This window comes from Merops nubicus, unplaced genomic scaffold, assembly GCF_000691845.1.
Source record: "Merops nubicus isolate BGI_N331 unplaced genomic scaffold, ASM69184v1 scaffold13127, whole genome shotgun sequence".
NCBI classification, from domain to species: Eukaryota; Metazoa; Chordata; class Aves; order Coraciiformes; family Meropidae; genus Merops; species Merops nubicus.
The window spans coordinates 3,491-25,006 of record NW_008618391.1 but is presented as its reverse complement, the minus strand read 5'-3'; the positions used below and the strand labels follow the sequence as shown (position 1 = coordinate 25,006).

General features: G+C 41.5%; 1 protein-coding gene across 1 annotated transcript; it reads right to left on the bottom strand.

Moving 5' to 3' along the window:
* Positions 1 to 4,441: 4,441 nt before the first annotated feature.
* USP44 (ubiquitin specific peptidase 44) lies at positions 4,442 to 20,263 on the bottom strand. The gene is made up of 5 exons (XM_008943440.1): positions 18,754 to 20,263; positions 6,956 to 7,154; positions 6,371 to 6,479; positions 5,348 to 5,553; positions 4,442 to 4,969 (listed from the first exon to the last, which is right to left on the bottom strand). Exons 1-5 carry the CDS (start codon positions 20,185 to 20,187, stop codon positions 4,770 to 4,772), a joined length of 2,148 nt encoding a protein of 715 aa, XP_008941688.1. The 5' UTR covers positions 20,188 to 20,263; the 3' UTR covers positions 4,442 to 4,769.
* Positions 20,264 to 21,516: the final 1,253 nt, after the last annotated feature.

Sequence of the window (21,516 nt, the reverse complement as noted above, 5' to 3'; positions counted from 1 at the left end):
GTATTTGATGTTTTCTTGATGTAAGAGGCCACCATCCGTCATCCTGCAGTGGATCTGACTTGAATCTCGTCTATAAAGGTAAATTAAATCCCATGGCTCCTCAGGCCTAGGTGCAGTATGTCGTCCAGTGCTGTGTATTTACCTCTTCACTTGCATATTAAAATTTGGCAGTTACCAGTAACAAAAATGACAGCTTCTTTGCTAGGTGGGTAATAGTGCTGTAAACGTGACTGTTTAGGGAACAGAGACACTTCATCTGCTCCTTCCTTGGTAGTGGCAGCCCGCTTTTATTTATAGAGTTCATATTAATTTAGAAGTATCAGTTCTTTCCCCCTCTGCCTTTGGGTAGAAGCTGCATTTTTGTCCTTTGGAACCCACCTGTGTGAGCTGCAGCTCAGAGGTGAGCAGCATCACTTCCTGCCTCCAGTCTAAAATAGACGTTGGTGGGCTTTTCCCAGTTGTCAGTGTGATTTAAACTTGCAAAGAGGGAAGGAATAGTGCCCAGAACTGTTTCTGGTGTTGCTGTGTGGGAGTGCTGGGACCCAGCAATCCGTGCCCAGTGATCTCTGCAGCAGCGTGGGCACGTGCTACTTCAATATATCAACGATGTGTTTTCTTCCCTTTGCCTCTTCTTCTACCTGAATGTAGTAGGAAGATACTAGCAGAGCTGCTTTGCATTACTGCCCGTTTTTTTAACTTTTTTAGTACCCCTTTGCAAATTCACATACAGACGCCGATTACCACACATAACAGATTGTAGAGGAAATGCCTCAGAAAAATCCTTGCAGAACATGACGATTATTTCTTGCTGTTAACTTTAAATGGGGTTTGTCTGGAGATGTGCTTCTTGGATTTACACCTGGCTGTATAGGAGGCAACTCCTGTTTCCACCAACTCCTTGCACCTTGCATTTTAAAACAAATAAATACCTCCATTGCCTTCATGCTCTTCAGGCTGCCTTCTGTAGCTGGAAGTGTAGTTACAAAGTCCTGGCCATGCTGTCTGGTAACTGGACCGTGCTGTCTTGTCACTTGACAAAATTGTCTCAGACTTTTGAGTTGGATATTCTGTCTGTCTTCCTCAAATACTCAGAGGATGGGGATAATCTTGTTTTTCAAGTATGTGCAGCACCAGAAATGGTTTCTGTAGAGTGTACATTTACTAGAGGTGCCAAAGTAAAGTGTTTAGAACCCGATTTGCAGGGTTTTCCCTTCATGCAGACCTTGAGACACAAGTGCCATTAGAGGATGTATAGCTGGACCTCATGATCTGTCCTTTTCATGAAAGTATATGGCTGAAGATTTTTCCTAACCAGGAGACCAATTTTAGACTCAAACAATTTGCTCCGCCTCTTAGATGTGGCATTTGAGTTTTATTTTGTGGTGTTTGTTGGGTTTTGTGTTTTTTTCCCCCTCACCCCCAACCCTTTTCTGTTTTATCACCTGGTTCAATAAGTCTTCAACCTAACAAAGTCTTCTGTTAATTTCATGGACCCTTGTACTGGATTTCTGGCTGCAAAGAGCATGGCTGCCTTGCCTGCTGTGCAGCCGCGTTAGCAGCGCTCTGAACGTGGCAGCGCCTGCTTGCGGCACTCTGCCAGAAACCTCCGTTGCTTTAGATTTTAGGTGAAAGCCTCGAGCAGTTGCCCAGAAATCAAGTACCTACAGTGAAGGGCAAGTGCTGGGGCTGTGCCAGTGTGCCCCATGGCTGGCCCTGGGAGTGGGACCACGTGGCACAGGAGACCCCTGTCCAACACGTGGCACAAGGAAAATGGGGCTGGTGGGGACAAACACTGCCAGTCATGGAGTGAGCATCTTGTGAGGATGGGTTGGGTCATCTCTGTTCCCCAAAGCTTCTGCAGCTTGGGCAATTTGTAGAAAATAAAGAATTTTATTACAACTAGAGGGGCTTTCCAGCTAAAGGCCAGATGCTACCACTTTTATGTGAATCAGAGAGCCAGTAGTACTCAGTCACAGGTCTCCGGTTTAAAAAAGTCAGCCCACATGCTGATGGTAAATTTCAGAGTTTTGCACTTCACGTTTTGGCTTAAAAAACACTACCTTGCTAGAAAGATGGTTTTCGGTTTTTAGTTGCAGATTTTATTAAAAACTGAAATAAATTTGGTGCTAAGTAGTAACTATAAAGTATATCCCTAGGGATGTAGTTGTGGAATAATGAAGCAGTTCGGCTTCAGGGAACCTGCTGTGGAGCAACCAGTCTTGCAAAGGAGCAGGAATTTTAAGGGTGAGTGTAACTACAGCTTTTCAAAGAGGCATATGGGGAGGGAGGCAACACTGCTGTTGGAGAAAACTGTGTCTTGCAACTTCATTGTGTCATGTACCTTCAGTATATTCAAGTAATACCCAAAACGGTACAAAAATGGAATAAGATGGTATCGTGGAAACTTGATGTGATGTGTGACTGAAATTTGTAATTTGATTTTAACAGGTGGTGGTTGGAGGTGAAGGAACTTTGTCAAATCCTACTTATTTCAAGTATTTTTCTTACAAGGAAGGAACTAAAATTGGGCTTTTTAAGTTATGATTTGCCATGATTTTGCACTTTCAACTTTTTGGTACTCAGCATTCCCTGGAACATCAATCATCTGTCCATAAGGCAGGCAGCACGTTTTTGTAAGTCAATAATAAAATAATGGCTTTACGAATGTTTGTTTATAGATAAAGGCTACATAACATGAGAAATGCAGGGCACGCTTAGAAGCAGGATGTTTTTATATTTTTTTCTAAAAGGAGTCAAGGCAATTCTGTTTATATAAGTTGAAAAGTTTTGAGTATTTTCAAAGTAAAAAAATAGACAACTATGCTGTGACTCTTTCAAGACTACTGTAGCAGAAACTGATTTTTTTTTCCATGATGGCCACCCAACTCCTGTAACTAAACTTAAAAGTTGCATTGCTTTTAGCCTTGCTTTTGTACTGGTGCCGAACATCTCTCTTCTTTTGCAAAGCTACAGTGCTGTAAAAAGAAAAACCAGCACACTCGTGTAGACCAGTCAGTGGTTAAAATAAAGCTTTTTCTATAGCTGTCTTTGAGACAGTAAAAAATCACCGTTTTTTCCTCAGGCCAAATCTCCGAATCCCTTAAATGAGACTGAGCTGTAGAGAAGCCTCATGTGCTACTAGACAAAAGCGGGGACACAAAACCCCACTGCACACTGCCTGGAAGTGTCTGTCCATCACCACCTGGGACTGGAAATGATGTGGCTGGTTTGACCCTCATGGCGTGTTGTCTGCAGATGATGCAAAGCAGGAGGAGAGGCTGGCAGACCAGCTGGGGGCACTGCCACCTCGGGGGAAGTAGGACAGGCTGGAGAAATGGGCCAACAGGAACCTCCTGCAGCCCAGACAAAGGGAAATGCCAAATCCTGCACCTGGGCAGGAAAAACCCCAGGCACCAGTAGAGGCTGGGCAGCAGCTCCCACAGAAGGACCTGGGGGTCTTGATGAACCCAGTACAAGGTACAGAATGACTTTAAAAAGAATTTAAAAAAAAAAGAAGATAGTAATGATGATGTATGAAGTAATTCCAGTACACGCATTGTTTTCTGTCCACATCAAGGCATTTTATTGAGGTATAAACTTTGCAGAAGATGAGGTAAGTCTGCATAGAACTTATGCAAGATAACTTCACAATTAAAATTTACTTGGCATTAATTACGGTACGTGGGGAAAGACTGATAGTTCCTGCTTGTTAGATTGTCCTCCATGCACAGGTCTGTTAATGCCAGTGGGTAGGCCCCTGGAGAAGGTGCAGCAGTTGTAGGTGATGAAACCAGTTAGTGAAAATGCTTCCATACAAATGTTACACCTCCTTTTCAGTGGTTTGTGTTAGCGGTGACCAAGAGGGACAAGGCTTGCTACAAGACAAAGCTCATCCAGTACAAGCAAGGGGGTGCTAACGTTCCTGTACCAATGACAGTGGGCTGGGCGAGTGGGGAATTGCTCTCTGGGTTTTACTTTTTTCTTAAGGAAGCTTTGTAAGTTATTGGAATAAAAAGCCCCCGGTTGTCAAAGTTAGTACTGTGAATTTGGCACTTCAGTTGTCAGACTTGTTAAGGCTAAAACAAGGAAGTCTTGGTAAAGATACATTCTTGTGCTATTAAACACTCCTCTTACATATATGAAAATAAGTACATGCTCTTATTTCCTCTATTTGAGGTTTTAACAAATTCTATCAACATATCTTTAGTGTAGTTCCACTGATGCTTTCAAAGTAGTTTACTTTCAGTCATGAAGAACATACAGAAAGTTTCCTACGAAATGTTCAGTTACTGTTTGCCATGTAAAACGTTGATTTCTGGTGAATGTTAATATTCTAAGACCTAGTAGCAATTCCTGCAGACGGTAAGAATCATGATATCATTAGAACTCTACTATAAAATGTACACAAGCATATATAGAAAATTAACCAGAGAAACATCAGTTGCCCATTGAAAAGTAATTTTTCTAAACCAATTCAAAAAGATTATCAAAATACAAAACCAGCTTAAAAAAAAAAAACAGCCTGAGGTAAGAGTTAACTGCAAATAGCAATCTTTTTCTTAAAAAAATAGCTGTATTGAAATCCTAGAAAGTTACTTACTGTCAATAAAAACTTTTACTAACAATCGCAAGGAGTACTTCAACTAATACAAAAGTATATAATCATTGTACAGGGGTTTGAAGTAAAAAAGTACAACACTGTACTTTAATTTCATTTAAAAATATATCGTTATGAACTTTTACCATACACACAGTTACCTGGCTTTGGATTAGCTGCTGCTGTTGCCCGCGGAGCAGGCAGCTGGCCCCGCGTGCTGCTGGCTGTCAGCCGTGCTAGGACGCGGCACTTTGCCACGCCCATTTGCCTGAGTAAGTCGTTGGCTGTAAAACAAAATGTAGGCTTGAGCCTTGCATACTTCGTCCATAGTGCACATGTTGAGCTTCGAATCATTGCAGTGTACCCAGAATCCTGCAGTGAAGAAATATACCAAGAAAAGTCATCGGGGCATTGACAGGGAGTATGGCAGGTAATACTTAACTAGGGCTGGGTCCCACGTAACAAGCTGTGCAGAGAGTACCCCGCTTCTGTGACCTGCTGCATTTGCCTCTGTGCTCTACAAGACCAGCTCAGCTTCCCTCAGGTTTACAGAAGAGTTTACAGCTAGAGCACGTTTAACAAGGCAATACAAGAACTGGATTCTTTTGCTCTACAGAAGCTCAGTTCTCCTCCCAGGCAGCTCAGCTACAAGCGATGCCACTTGGCTTTTGCAGAAAGATGGAGAGCTCAGCAGCTTAGAATTAGGAACACCCTTTTTTCCACAGTCCCTCCTCCACAGCTGGCTCCTACCTCCTTCTGAATTGTAGCAGTAAGCAGTGTAGTGCCCTGAGCCAAATCCTTTCCCGTGATGCATGACCACAGCAGACAAGTCGTAGATAAAGCAGTCAGGCAGGAGGGACTTGAGGGACTCTCTGCAGCAATAAGGTTCCATGTTCAGCATTCTATCAAAATTAACGTGTACGCCAATCTTCTCACGATGATTGCGTCCTGACCACCTGGGAAGTTAAGTCAAATGAAAACTTACTTTCTCCCAAAGAACACATGCAACGTTCTAAATTATGTTTTAACATAACAAGCGTAATCGTCACTATTGTCTTTGTGCATAAAACAAATGCTAATTTGTATACTTTTTTTTTATTCTAGGCTGCCTCCCTCACCTCTTTCTCTTTAATGGGTCTTTTTAAATATGTCTGTGGTACCTACTATTCTCATCTTCTGAAATATCCATCTTAAGATTTGTGTGATGGTGTGGGAAGCACTTCCCACATACTGGATCTCATTGATATTTCTCCTTTATTCCAGCTCATATTTGGTTTCTTTTGTATTTGGGACACTCTGTACTAATGCGTGGACCAACTGTTCCAAGAAACACAGCCCCACTTCCTCACTCTCAGGCTAACGCAGCAGCGCATTTGGTTTCATGAAGGTGATGTGAGACTTCCACTGAACACAGTCTCTGTTCTTCTATTAGTGAATGTGAGTATTTACTCTACCTATATAGAACACGAGATTAAGCGTTACCAACAGTTTCACAGCAAGGTTAGTAGGTTTTGACTGAAAAGAAGGGTGAAATAATTTTGGTATTATTTGATAAGTAACAAGTAGTTGGAATCCAAAAGGTCAGTTCTCTACTTATAGTGTATCTTACTGATGCTTAAATTAAAGAAAAAAGTTAAGTTTCTAGTAACTATTTCTCATCCTACTAGTAGTAAATGGAAATGAAACTGATGCTGAAAAACACTGATCCCAGACAATGGAGGAGCAGGACTAAATTGGTCAGTTTGGAACACTGTTTGTTGTGGTACTACTTACCTAAACCGTTTAAGGTGTAATCTGAGAACCTGAGGTAGCCGACACACCATAAGCTGCTTCTGAGCTTCTGTGAGTATAACTGGTTTAGAAGAAAACTTTCTTCGTTTTGCTGAGGCCAAACACACAGTTACACAATACAAATCTTGATAACAGCCTTCTATTTCCATCTAAGGTTCATCCACCAAAATTGCGTGGACCTAAATAGCTACTGGATGTGCCTCCTAACAAAGGACGCACTCTTGAGAGCCATTTTGCAAGGATTATTGCATGATGTAGGCATAAAATAATTGTGGTCACTTAGTTTAGTCACCTTAATTAAAAAAGCTGATAGGTTCTTCAGCTGGGAGTATCAGAATCCCCATTAGGGTGTGATCAAACTTTATCTAAGAGAAGCATCACACTCCAAAACATCCTTTGAACAATTCCATCTTCTAGACAGTGAGCAATAGCTGTCACGTGACCACACCAGGACATAAGGACTTTGCAACACACTTTTTAAAGACTTTTAGTATTTTCCTTCCACACTCTGTCAGTATGTATTTTACCTAGAGAACGTATGCATGAGTACATACTGCCTTTACTCACTGTTGCACTGATCACATGCATAGATCTTTCCTTCCAAAGCTTCGGTTTCTGTAAACTTGGCCAGCATTTCCGTCAGCAGACAGGGATACTGGGACGACATCTCCTTGCCATTGCAGTGATACCTCTCAGGAAACTCCAGGGACAGGTCCCAGAAAGGCTCTACAGTATTTGATTTATTGTCACAGGCAAGACACGTAACCTGTAAAACAGTATTTCACTGGTTGCTTACACGCAAAAACTTACTTTGCTAAAAGCGTGCCATAAGATAGTTTAAAAAAAAATATAACAAACCAAAATGTTTTTTCCCTAGGATAACTGATGCAACCACAGACAAGGTATACTCATTAACGAAAGAGACTATACACCTAATTTCTTTGCTCTGAAACAGCACATCCAATACTGTTACCACAAACAGGTACACGTTCCTGTGTGTTACTGAGAAAGAGAAGCAGTGTCAAAATGATCTGCCTGTGACTGTCCAAGAGAAAGCAGCTTGTGAAGTCTCAGGAGTCTTTTCTCCAAAAGGAAAACTGACACTAAAGAGAGAAACTATAGGTTAATTTAAAACAAACAAACAAACTGAACAAAACAAAGAAACAAACAAATACAGCTGGGGATTTTAAAGTCATATCCTTCTTACTTTGTTAAGTCTGCCAGGGAAGCCTGGATTAGGAAGCACACTTCTTCAAAGAAAAATTAACAGGTAAAAATAATTTATTTCTTCTTTCAGTAAGTGGCTCCATCATCACACTAGGGAAAGGACAAGCAGTAAGACAACATGAATAAAATGTCTAGAAGTGAAGTGAGTCAACCTGCAAAATGCAGATACTATAGCAGGGGACAATTAATTTATAGCAGTCAATATTTAGGAAGGTAAGTTAAAAGCAGTAACTCTTCTACACTGCATGGCAACACATTAGATGTTGATTTACAATGCAGTCTTCTCCTTACAGAAGAGTGTCACCTCGTTTTCTCCACAAGACCTCCACCCTTCCACAATCCCTGTGTATGACTAACTTCTATCAACAGCTGAACCTATGCAGTAGTGACACTCCACTGAGACTGCAACAAGCATAGTTCATAAAGGCTAAAAGGAAATACCAGTAAATATCAACTGTGTGTGTGTGAGAGACTAAAACTATGTTCACCATGGCATGTTCAAGGCAACAATGCACAATACAACCCTGGAGAGTAATTACCTGAGTTTTCTACTGCTAATATATTTATTGGCTTAAAAGTTGCAGCTGGCCATTAACTCAAGCAGCTCTCACCTCACTGCTCTAGAAAAAAAGGCATTCTGAAACTAAGCTGGATTTTAATTGAGCTCAGATAGATAGACAGCTTTACTAGAACTTCCAGAAGCATCCAACATGTTCCCACTCCCTTTCCCAGTTAAACTTTCCCACCAAAAAGACTGAAGGAACTCAAAGTTTTCACATAGGACCTGCTGTCAAGATACTGTTATTTATCAACTCACAGCAACAGCCATATGTGAGGAGACACCACTATTCTTGTTTTACAGTAAATGGAATATCAAATGTCTCTTTAGGTTTGCATGACAAGGGTAAGTAACTGCCAAATTAAATCTGCTATTATGATGCTTCCTGTGTAGGAAAACACCATGCGTCATTTGGAACAACTAATACAAAAATGTAGTAATAGAGGAATGAAAATCCACAGGGGATCCAAATATTGTTATTTCACAGACATGCCTTTGTGTTGCTGTTCTACATCAGCTCAGTGTAGTTCTCTCCAGTTAGATTAGTAACCTACTCTAGTGTAAAAATACACTTGGTTTTGTTCAAGAGCTCCCTTATTGTCCTCTGAAGGTTTGCTGTTATGTAATCAATCACCCTGCTTTGTCTTGTAGTTTCATGTTCATTTATATACAGACAGATCTGTCACCTCACGGTACCTTCCTCCTAGGTGTTCTTCTGAGCAATTATTGAATGCACCCTTTAGGTACAGTAAGCTATATACTTTAGGTATATATGACCGACCTCTGCATTAGCTACCTAATGCACAGGGGTGTCTGTGCCCCAGCACACGTTCAGCAGCGGTGTCAGGAAACTGTTAGGTGCTTTAAGTTCTAAGAAGCAAAAAACACCACTGCCTTTTTCTTAGAAACCAAAACTTCAAACTTACATAGAAAAAAAGAGGAGAATCTTCTGGTTTAATTTGCACTGACAGGAGCTTCTTTTGTAAGTGTTAACGTCTGGCAATGTTTCAAAGCCACAAACTACTAGTAATTCAGAGCTGGAATCGAGACTTGGAGACAAAATTATATGTCTGGCTACTGTTCAAGCCAACTCCAGCATAAACACAGAATGACTAATAGATTTCTGCTGTACAACTGGGTGATTTTCTTGAGCCAAAAGTTTATTTAATTGACGAGTTACTTAAGAATTTGTTGCACATGAATGCACATTAAAGATTAACAGGTTTAGGATGAAGTACATATACATATGTAAACTTGGAACAGATAATTTTAACACATTCTGAGGCTTTACATTTCATGTATAATGTTAATAATCTAGGTTATTTTAAGCTCCTCTTTCCCATCTACATAACAAATATTATCCCTAAAGAAAAGAAACAAATAATTGATCCAGCTTCCAAGTTCTCCTTCCCAACGATCCAAAACAGGTAAATTGATGCGATAGTGCTGCTTCTCACCTCCTCATCCAACTGTCAGCAAAGCTGATTTGTGTTGACAAATTCCTGCACAGCTACAGAGCTGCACTCATTTCCTCAAATCCAAGACAATATTCATCGCCATAATCCTGCAGCAGAGTTGAACTGTTAAGAGTTATCTGGGATTTGCACACTTGCCAACAGGCAAGTAACCTGCCCATTTGGGTAAGCACACACCCAACCATCTCGGCCACTGTGAGCCAACTGCTCCTCTACACACTCTCACTCCATGCTCAATGAGAATTCCATCAGGGCCAGAACAAAGGTTGGAACTATTTGTCTTAGCCAGGCCTGAGCTTACTTGGATTACTCAACGAGTAGGAGAGATCCCTACCCTTCTGTGGAATCCATCAGCACTGGCCTGTCCATCTGCAGGGGCTTCACATCACTCCCATTGCTTCTCTTTCTGTCCTGAACGAGACTCCTTTATCTCACGCTTCACTACCATTCACACAGTACAACCCAGACTTTCTTCTTTCATGAAAAGCACTGAAATTATATAAACTGCACAAAAGTTGAACAAGATGTGAGGTTTTTAGAAAACCAAAATGAAAAAAACCCCAACATGAACGCAAAAGACTGGCAAAAACTTCATGCATGTGTCTGATGTAACTTTTTAGGGTACAAGTACGCAGGACAGTAAGAGAGAAGTGAGTCTGCTCCAGCAATCTGGCTGGCTTCTTTTTATCACTGTATTTTACAAATCTAGAGTTTGATTTCACCTCCCCATTATATTCCACAATTGCTATTTTAGGAAGCCTTATGATGTAGTTTATAACAAAACTGCATGAGAAGTTTACATTAGAGCAAAGAATGTAAATCACTTGGTTTTAGCTAATCTGAAATCTCTACCCTATGTTCTGCCCTGACCAACCTCTCATGCCTTGAAACAGGGGTACTATATACAATTGTTTGGTTAAAGCTCGGTATTCAATCATGGGCCAAAGGCCAGACTGAAAAGATCTGGATCAAATTGCTTGACTCAAGCTAAGCATGGAGGCCACTCAGACAAGCATCATTGTACCCACAGTAATTTGATGGACAGCCACTGCCCCAGATGGCATTCAGCCTAAATGCAGCCAAAGAAAAAAGTTAACATACTGCTGCAAAAGAAGCCAACTCCATCATCAACTGGTTTGCCTGTGTTCCATGCCTGTGCGTGGAAGAGAGACACCTGTCACATCTCTGCTCTGATTCTTTTTTGTTTTTAAGAACAGTAAGAAGGCTAGTCACATTTTTGTGCCTTCACTACTGAAATTTTACTACATGAGACATATATATAAAAAGTAGTAATTGAACTTTTCCACAGCAAAGTAATCAAAGTAGCAGGGGATTTGTAGTATGCTGCTATCACACGGACTTCCACATGACAGTCCATACTGTATTTCTTCAGTTACAAAAACCATTAAACTTTGTAGTGAGGAGCATACACCCTCGTCAAAATGATCTGTATCTATTCAACAGAATAGCATAAGCATAACACCAGCAAACTGGGATCTGGTTTAATGTCAACTTAGAATGCCACCTTCGTCTGGTTGGAAAACAACTAGACACCCATTTTGTGATTCAGGCAACAGAGAAGAGCCCAGAGACCACGATCAGAATATAGAAATCAGCACACATACAGGTCATGGATCGGTTCAAGTGCAAACCCTCCTGCTTGAAGCTCTCACAGCTTCTAACGGTCTGTGTGAGATTTAATACCCCGCACTGCACTCTTGGCATTCCCCCCCCAAACTTCAACCCACATCATACTACCCAAAACTCAAGGGCTTCCAAACAACCCTGAGCTTGCACATTTTCCCCTTCTCTCAGCCAGTCTGTCCTGCAATACCTCCGCCGAGCAGGCAAATGGAGCGAGGCTTTGAAGGAGACTTGTTACCTTTTAAAACTTTAAACATAGTAACATAGTTTACATAATACCCTGGTTAAAAGCTACTTCACTCTCTACCTCCTGGTGTACTCATTTCCCTGAGCACTGCACACTGTGCCCAGGGAGGGCACTTTTGTGAGATGCCACCTTAAACATGATCAGAAAGTAATTAAAACAATTTCAGGTTTTTTAAAGTATGCCTAGATACATATCAAAAGCTAGTTCTTACTAGGCATTTCTATAATAAATGGTGAATAATTGGGAAAAACCTTCACAGTCCAAGGCAGGTTTGTCCTAAGAAGAAATGGTAATTAACCACAACTTTGCTGTGGAGGAAACTTTACTACTACACCGGCACAGCCACCACTCTTCACTTTCACTGCTGTTTGGTGTTACTCCAGCAGAAACCTAGGCAAAGAGCTTTACCTAAGCCACCAGATTCAAAGACAGTGGAATCCTCACAAAAGACTTTCAAAACTCACCCCACACAAAGAATTTTCTAAAGGGTCCCTCACCACTCCAAAAAGATTTCAAATTACATTGGCTAGGTATTTCTTTGATCATTTACATTAAAAGAAAATTTAATCAACAGCATTCTATAAAGAAATTATCAACTATTTGCTGCTTTGCAACACACACCAGTAAAACACTGCATTCATAATTCAACATTTTGAAATATGTAGCCAAGAGGCTTCGACATAAATCGTCACAAACCTTGGGGTTTTTCTTCTCCCTTACTTGGCTTTTTTTAGCCACAGAAAATATTGACTGTCCTTCTGCTTGCGTAGAATTAGAAACTATTCCTGATTAAACTGGAAGAACAGAAGGAGCTCGCTGATGGCATTGCAACACCATTGTTGAAAGGTCCTGGCAAGGTCATGGAAATCAAGAGGTTCCCAAGTACAGGAAGAAAGCAAGTGAACAGTCCTGTCTTCAAGGAGGACTATCTGGGGAACTCCAAGCCAGTCAGCAGCATGTTGACCTGTGGGTAGGCTGATGGAGCAAATAATGCTGGCAACAATTTCTGAAAGTGTTTGCCAAAGATATTAAAGATAATATGATGGTTTGGAGCAGGCATCATGGATTTATGATGGGAAAACCATATTTGCTCAACCTGATAGCCTTTTTCCCACAATGAGATGACTGGTACAGATAACCAGGAGATGAGTGGAAAACAGTGGTGGTTGTTTATCTTTACTTTAGGGAGGCTTTCGACACTGTATCTCATAAAATGCCCACAGAAAAAAAATGACAAAAGTGCAGGCTAAGATAAATGGACAGTGAGGTGGACTGCCAACTGGATGAACCACCAGACTCAGCGTGCACTGTGATCAGCAATGTGAAATGCAGCTGGAGCCCAGACACTAGTGGTGTACCCGAGGAGTCACAGAATCACAGAATCGTTCAAGTTGGAAAAGACCTTTAAGATCATAAAGAAGTCCAAACATTAACCCAGCACTGCCAAGACCTGCACACTAAACCATGTCACTAAGCACCAGAGTCTAGACATAGCTCCAGCGCAGGTGACCTGGGCAGCTTGTTTCAGGGCTTGATAACACTTTCTGTGAAGAAATTTTTCCTAATATCCAATCTAAACTTCCCCTGGTGCAACTTTAGGCCATTTCCTCTCGACCTATTGTTTGTTACTTGAGCAAACAGACTGACCTCCATCTCACCACAACCTCCTTTCAGGCAGTTGTAGAGGGTGATAAGGTCTCATCTGAGCATCCTTTTCTCCCGGCTAAACAAGCCCAGTTCCCTCTGCTGCTCCTCACAAGACTTGTGCTCTAGACCCTTCACCAGCTTCACAGCTCTTCTTTGGACATGCTCCAGAACCTCAATGTCCTTCTGTGGTGAGGGGCCCAAAATTGAACACAGTATTCAAGATGTGGCCTCGCTCATCCCAAGTAGAGGGGGACAATCGCTTCCCTATTTCTGCTGGCCATGCTTCTGATACAGGCCAGGATACTGTTGGCTGCCTTGGCCACCTGCTGGCTCGTGTTCAGCTGGCTGTTGACCAACACCCCCAGGTCCTTTTCCACCAGGCAGCTTTCCAGCACTTGTCACTTGTTGTGACCCACATGCAGGACTCAGCACTTGGCCTTGCTGAACTTCATACAACTGGCCTCGGCCCATCAATCTTGTCCAGAACCCTCAGTAGAGCCTTCCTGCCCTCAAGGAAGGGTCGATACTGGGGCCAGTTCTGTTAAAACCTCAGCAAGTTTGTAGATGACACAAAACTGGGTGGACGTCTGATAAACCAGAGGGCCATCATGCCACCCAGAGGGAGCAGGACAGCCCAAGGAAATGGGCCAAAAGGAACTTTATGCAGTTCTATAAAAGGAAATGCCAAGTCCTGCGTGTGGGCAAGAATAACCCCAGGCACCAGCACAGGCTGGGAAGCAGCTCCTCAGAGAAGGACCTGGGGGGGTCCTAAGAAACAAGTAAACCCTGAGTTAGCAATATGCCTTTGTGGCAAAGCAAGCCAACAGCCTCGAGGGCTGCTTTAGGCAGAGCATCACTGAGGGAGGTGATCCTTCCCCTCTCCTCAGCCTCGGTGAGATACATTTGGAGGTCTGGGTCCAGTAGTGCATTTTGCATTACAAGATATGGACTTAGTTGAGTGAGGCCACCAAAAGGGCTACAAAGATGATGAAAGGGCCTGGAGCATCTGATCTTAGGAGAGGCCAAGAGAGATGGTAGTGTTCAGCCTGAAGAAGGGAAGCTCAGAGGGATCTTATCCATGTGTGTAAGTAGTTGAGGAAAGTAAGGAAGAATGAGACAGGCTCTTCTCTGTGGTACCCACAGACAGGACAAAAGGAAACTGACACAAACTGAAACACAGGAAATTTTGTTTAGGCACAAGAAAAAATTGCTGTTACTGTGAAGATGGGCTTGTGCTGGCAGAGGCTGCCCAGAGAGGTTGTGGCATGCCCATCCGCGGTGCTATTTAAGACCCAACTGCACGCAGCCCGAAGCAACCTGCTCTAGTGGACCCTGCTTTGAGCAGAATTAGCCTGGATGACTTGCAGAGGTCCTGCCCACCCTCAGCAGCTCTGCGTCTGCAGGCACGTGTGGGTGCGCACGCGTCCATGTGGACTCACCTGTCAGGAAGCTACCAGAAAAGTGAAGAACGAAAGCGGAGCAACTGAGGGAAGACAAACAATCTCTGGTAACAAAGAAGTTTTCTAAAATAATAATTTGAACTTCAGTGACTATTTTGACATGTAATTTTGTTACTATTACACACAAATATACCTCTACATTTCTTCACACAGAAAATTAAGTCTATTAAGAGATCAATAATCTGAATTACTATTTCAGCATTCAGTAACAGCAGGTAAAAATATTTAGAATCATCTTGTCTGACTCATCCTGTCTGGCTTACAGAAAGTCTTTTTTTTTTCTTGTAATTTCAATGACAAGAGGCTTATTTTGAACTACAGGAAGTTTTTAAGGTTTTACCAACATAGTGGTAGAAGTTTTACCAGTGCAGTGGCCAAAAGCACAAGATAGACGAAACATGCAGTATCTATCTTCCTTAGTAGCTAGCACTTCTTAGTTCCGGAAAGCTTTGTACTGCACAGGTTGCACTGGGAGACAGTTATATTGGGCAATTCAATTGAGATATGTATGTGCTACATTCCAGCATCAAGAGTGCTTCTAGAACAGGCATATCAGAAACACGTTTCTATTCTTTCACTATTTCCAATGTCTTGATTGTCACGACTCAAGATTTTCTGGGAATATCAAAATCTTAAAAAACACAATCTAAAATGGCTCTCTATCTTTCAATCAAAACCTGTGTACTCAATGTTATTGTTATACTCTGAGTAAATCAATTTAGTTAAAAAGCTGAAGTTCAAGAAGTAAAAGCTGTGCCTATGCATAAGATTTTGTCAGCATAACACCTGCAAATTTCCTAGATCTGCTAGGCTACCTTCCTATATCAGCTAGATTGTCTAGATCAGCTTTCATAAATACTTCATACTAGTTTCCCTCCCTCCCTGCCAGCCCAATATAAATCATTCTGACAAAAATTTTAACGATGCTATAATTACACCAGAGTTTCTTCTAGTATGATTTCTGCAGGACACAATTTACCCAAAGCACTGCTGAAAATATACATTTACTTTGGAAGCTAAAATCTGCCATTTAAATTTCTGGATTTTTAAAAACAAACTTGCCCATTTCCGGGCACAATATGCACAAAGGTTGAAATAAAGATGTTTTTAAAATCACTGCTATTTAGCTGGGACCATTTAAAAAACACAAGCCAAAAACTCTTTGAGGGGGATGGTTGCTAACCTGCTTGAGCCCTTGAAGGGTCCTTCAAAGATCTGTGGATCAGTACAGGTCAGTTTACCACTGGTACATAACTTCTCCCTTCCCACTGAAGGACAGAGGACAGCAGACAGTGGGCACCTTTCAAAACACTACAAACCACTGAGTGATTGAAAATGGGGTTTTTAATAGATATATTGGCATCTGCTTACAGTCCCAATGGAGTTGGGAGTGATGAGCCAAAGCTCCAGAAGATCTGCCTCTGAAAGTACAGGTGTAGACAGACTCCTTTGCTAAATATTTGCTACAGCACAACTTTCTCCATGCAATCACTAGAGAAAGACTAGCATGTGAAAAAGGAAAGAACAGAGGGGAAAGGGTTTGTAGCTATATATCCTACCTTTACTTCCCTTAGATGTACTGGGTATTGAATTTTCAGTGTGTACTGCTGAGTAAATAAAAACCTCTAATTCTAAGAAGGATATTGAAATAAATTTTTTAAAAATTTAGAAGTCAAGAGGCAATCTACTCACACTATTTCTGGAGTTACTCATTACATAATCTAGTATTCCATAAAATAGAAGTTTTCAAGTAGCAAATGAGGAGGACTTACTTTATATCAGCTAAGAACATAACAAAGCAAAAACAACAAACTCATAAAATGTGTAATCGTTTTGACTATCAAAAAGGAATCTGCACACTATCCTCATACACCCAATTTTCTGCTTTCTCAATCTTATAGCCTAAATCCAGTCAGTGCTGAACCAGGCAGCCATTTCAATAACAACCCCCTGATGGCAAAGTCAGGATTATGACTTCCCTTCAAGTTAAAATCAGACAGCTAGAAGAAGAGGGAAAATGTTTTATTGCACATGGGAAAGTAATGTGAAACCTAAGTAAACAGCCAGCTTATCAGTATTGTGGCTGATCCCCTGTGTACTGTAGCAAGAGCAGTTCGTAGTATTCCTGAAGTTTGAAGGTTAAATGATTGCTTACTAGAGTTTTTAAAGCTCATCCTTCCATGTGTGAACACCAGGGACAGATCCATTAAAATGATCTGAACATATTTTAACAAGTAAGATATGTAAATCTGCAGGGGTTACCTTTTGCTTTTGATACTTATCAGGTTTAAAAGTGCTAGAGAAGACTAAATGGAAACAAAGGAGTGACAGAAGACAAAGGGAACATTAGGATGTAAAGTGTTGGACACTGCATGTGGGAACTGCCTCACGAGCCAGGGAGAAATTACTACAGATAACAGCCTCAATACTTTTTTTCTTGTTCTTCTCACTTGAGGCATTCTGAAATTCATCGAGGTGTTATTTTGCACACAGACTTTGACTAGCTGCAGTAAAAGAGCTGTGTGCTGCATTCACAGAACTCACAGTATAGCTCAAAACTGTTTAATTCCCTTTCAGTCTTACTCGATGACAGTTGAATGAATTCTCACTGTTCCCCTCCCTGGTTTCTGGAAGGTGGGAGGGTTTCTAGTCACGAGCCTCTTCACATAAAGATAAAGCCATGTAAAAGTTGTACTGCTAAAACAATGCTTAGTGTCTTCAGAGCCTTCAAAACTCTTCCAAAAAATGAGCCCTGTCAGAAGGCTTGGAAAGCAACCAAGCCTTGTCAGTATACTTGAGCAAGTTATTTTGTTTTACTAACGAAGTTACTATTTTGGAGAGGACTGTGTTTTTCAAATAGAAAGCTTTAATGACATCATATACTAGACACTCACATCAGCACAACCCTGACACAAGATGTTAACTATCCCGAGGAAAGGAAGTTGCCAACAGAAATGTTCCTACACTGGGCTGAATGGAAGGCAGAGGACCTCTGGTTTTGTTAGTAGATATAACAGTTTCTAGTAGTTATGTAAAATGTAAGATTGACTAAAAGCTACCATATGCCGCAAACAATCCAAATTTTAAAAGGCTTGTTATGTTGTTATAAAGTTTACAGATACCATAGCAGTAGACAATCCTTAGTCAAAAACCACTTGGATGTGGGCTGTTTTTTTTTTTTAGCTTCACATACTAAAACATTAAACCATCGATCAAATAGTCAGAATACTTGGAACATCCACCCTTCTGCTACTTTGTGTTAAAATTCCTCTTCTCCTTTACACAACACATCCACTAAACACTTCTGTGTTCCCCCAGTAACTAAAGGCCAATTCCAGGGGGCCAAGACTACTTCAACACCTGTTCCTGCTGCAGTGTGGTGAGCTTTTAGATGAATTCAACAGAATCCAGCAATTGTTCAGTCAGCGCTCAGAGGTTTGTACATGCCCACAGTTGGGATATGCATAATCGTAAGTGGACACACTGAAGTACTTAACAGGAAGCCAAGGAGGAGAAGAAATAAGAAAGGAGAGTAGTCAGGCAGAAAAAAGGAAAACAACAGTTGCCTTCACCCCACAAATCTGGTTCCTGTGTTGATAGAGCCTTCTACATCTTTGTGTTGGAACAGGCAAGTAGTATTGCTGTACATAGCATCAGGACAGGCAATTACTCTGTAGTAATGAATCTCAAATTCAAGCTATTTACTGAAGTAATTTCCTGCTTGGCACCCTTTACCTAATCAGCTTCCACTTAGATGATGTGTTAACTTTCTTGACACCTTTTATCTAGGTATCACTACAGTAATAAGACGGATGCTTAAAACTGTAAATTCTTTATTCCTGCAAATTAGTTGGTGCTTAGTAGCAAAGTCTGTTTCTCAGCAGTTGCAAAGGTGTGCTTTAAAATATCAAATTCAACACTTTTATATTTCATCATGTGACTCATTTAGGAGTACCCGAATGACCTTCTGAAACTGTGCATTACATCCTCCCCATCACTCCTCAGTAGTTATAAATGTATTAACCTTTGAAGTATGCCCATCACTGACCAGTATAAATCCACAACAAACCATTACACACCTTAAAAAAAATTATTATAAAACATACCTGACTTAATAGCTGTCCATGAAAAATGTTGTTAACCACATTCAAAACCTGTTTTATAAGTTTTCTTTGAGAAGCAGGGATGAGAGCTGGGTATCTGGTCCCTGTAGTCTCCAGCTCCTGCTGCACTTTATCCAAAAGTTCACACAGAAATTCCTGAGCATCTTGCTGGGCATATCCTCTGAAGGCTGGAATTAGTCTCCACACAGAATGAAGCATGGCAAAAGGAGACACCAGTGCCCATTTGCCAGACCACATAACTTGGAACAGAGTATGCAGCTCATGACAGAGAGAAATATGCTTTGAACTGGGCTCCCTGGGCTGAATAAGCTCCATATTTCTACTTTTTGACGCTCCTCCACTTAATCCAGAGGAGAAACTAGGCCGCCTTACAGAAGACGATCCCTTTACTTTTTCTTGACTCTCATTCACACGTAATGTTGAGGCAGCTATTGACAGGTGTTTAGATGAAGATCTGGTTTTACCATTGGTTGCTGTTGCCAGCAGTTCCTGAGTTTGGTTGAGATCAAGCTTTAAAAAACATTCTCGAAAAATAAGTAAGTGACTTAATACCTGCAGGACAGAATTCATGTAGCATGTATTTCCCAGGTTTCTCAGTCCTGTTACCCCAGGAGTCATGGTGGGCCTTCGTTTAATAGGAGAGTCACTTATTTTTTTCAACCTTACTTCATCTGAGGTATACGTTTTTTCCAACCCTGGCACAGATCCCATGTTCTGTGATGGTTTTTGCAGGTAGGGTGCCGTTTCTGAGGACGTTCTAATCTGATTTTGTAAACGACTGCTCTTCCTTGGAGGCATCTTTTCCATCTCTGCTTTCAACTCACGCTTTCGTTCTTGTCTTCTCTTCCTAGCTTTGTCCCTTCTTTCTTCTGCTTCTTCTTGACGCCTTTCTTCTTCCAAAATCCTTTTTCCAGTAGGTGTCAGCTGAAGCCACGACCTGAATATTTTGCCCAGGAAGGCATGCCGCCGGTGCCAGAGAGCCGTGAACATGCGGTCCTCACTCCGAAGCAAGGCCTGGGCACCACCATGTGCAAGGTAAGAATCATCACTTGTACCCATAGAACGCAAAGTCCTCCCACTGCGAGTAGTGCACTCATAGTTTTGACTCTTGATTGCGCTTAACGTGCTTCGCAACAGTTTTAAATCGCCAGTTGCGTTGTCGTTGAGAACATAATCATCACAGAGGTAACAGAAAACGTACAGCTCGTTGACCTCCAGCGCCACGGGGTGACTGCTCTCCTGAAAGTGCTTTAGTGCGTGTTCTTCAATGTATCTCCCACAGGCCACGTGGGAGCAGCTGAGGCACGCCCAGACGGACTCGGTGGTGTTGCAGTCCACGCAGTGCCATTTCTGAGGATTCAGGATGGAGTGGTCTTGGGCCAGTCGCAGACGTCCTATGTGCTTACACTTATCCATTGTTACAACTGAAACCGTAGAGACACGCTGGCAAAACACATCATCCAAACTATTTTCCGCCCATAATACTTGAGTCTGCAACTGAAAGAAAAAAAAAAGTTACACTTCATAAACACCGAACTTTATCACTTTTACAGGTGTCAGCATACCAAATGCATACTCGAGGCTAAGATGATGATCACTATCCAGCCAAGTCCCACCAAACCTATAAAGGCAGTCAGTCCTGCGGAGCCACAGTCAACAGCAGCAGCAGGAGTTCCACATTTGGACTAAACGGCTTGAATACAGCCTCTCACATTCCCAGTATCTTTGAGCTCAGGACTGAAGCATACTCGATAAAATTTAGACTAGGCTTGTTGTGGTTTTTGGGTTGTTTAGGTTTGGTTTTGTTGATTTTGTTTTGGTTTTTTTCCCCAAAAGAGCACTGTTTATTTAAGACACTGTTATAGAGTTTGGATACAAACACAACTTAAAATGGCACAGGTTGCCCACAGGAGTTGTGGATGCCCCATCTCTGGAAGTGTTTGACGCCACGTTGAATGGGGCTTTGAGAAACCAGGTCTAGTGGAAGGCATCCATGTCCATGGCTGGGGGGGGCTGGACTAGACAATCCCTTCCAACCCAAACCATTCTATGACTCTAAAATACTCTATTAATTCAATTCCTAAGCATACAGGTGCAGAAGTGCAAAGTTCACTTAAATTTATTATGTTTACACAGTGTCAACAGTTCAGACAAATAAGGCTTTATGTAACTCAAACCCTTAATTAAACCACACCTTTAATTAAATCACTGCACCTTTGTGCTCAGGCAAGCCCCTTACAGCAGTGCTTTCCATAATAGTGTATTTCAATTTTAACATGCCATCCTAACACCTCTGAAAGGAAAAAAAGTGACCTGGAAAAGCAGAACTTGATGTCTTCCTAAGGGAGAAATACCATTAGATAACGAACTCAGTTGCTACAACCTTCATAAAAACCTGCATTTTGAACTCATCTTTCTAATCCACATCTTCAAAAAATCGTTCAAAAATTTGGCTAGGTTTATATGGTAGTATTTATTTGTTCAAAGCTTCTGTATTTGCCTATAAGGTGCATTTCCTCAAAAAAGGCAGGCTCTGACTAACAAAAATTAAAGAGACAGTGATTCCTTCTTTCTTTAAGTTTTTACCAACTTTTTCTCAACTATCTCTAAGTGGAGAGATACCATCTAGAGCCAAACAATGTGTCAGGAAGTGATTATATTTGATCTGGGGTGTTCATGCCCAGGATGTCACTGACTAGAAGGGCTACACAGCACCACTATCCTTGTGCACAGTACTTGCCAGAG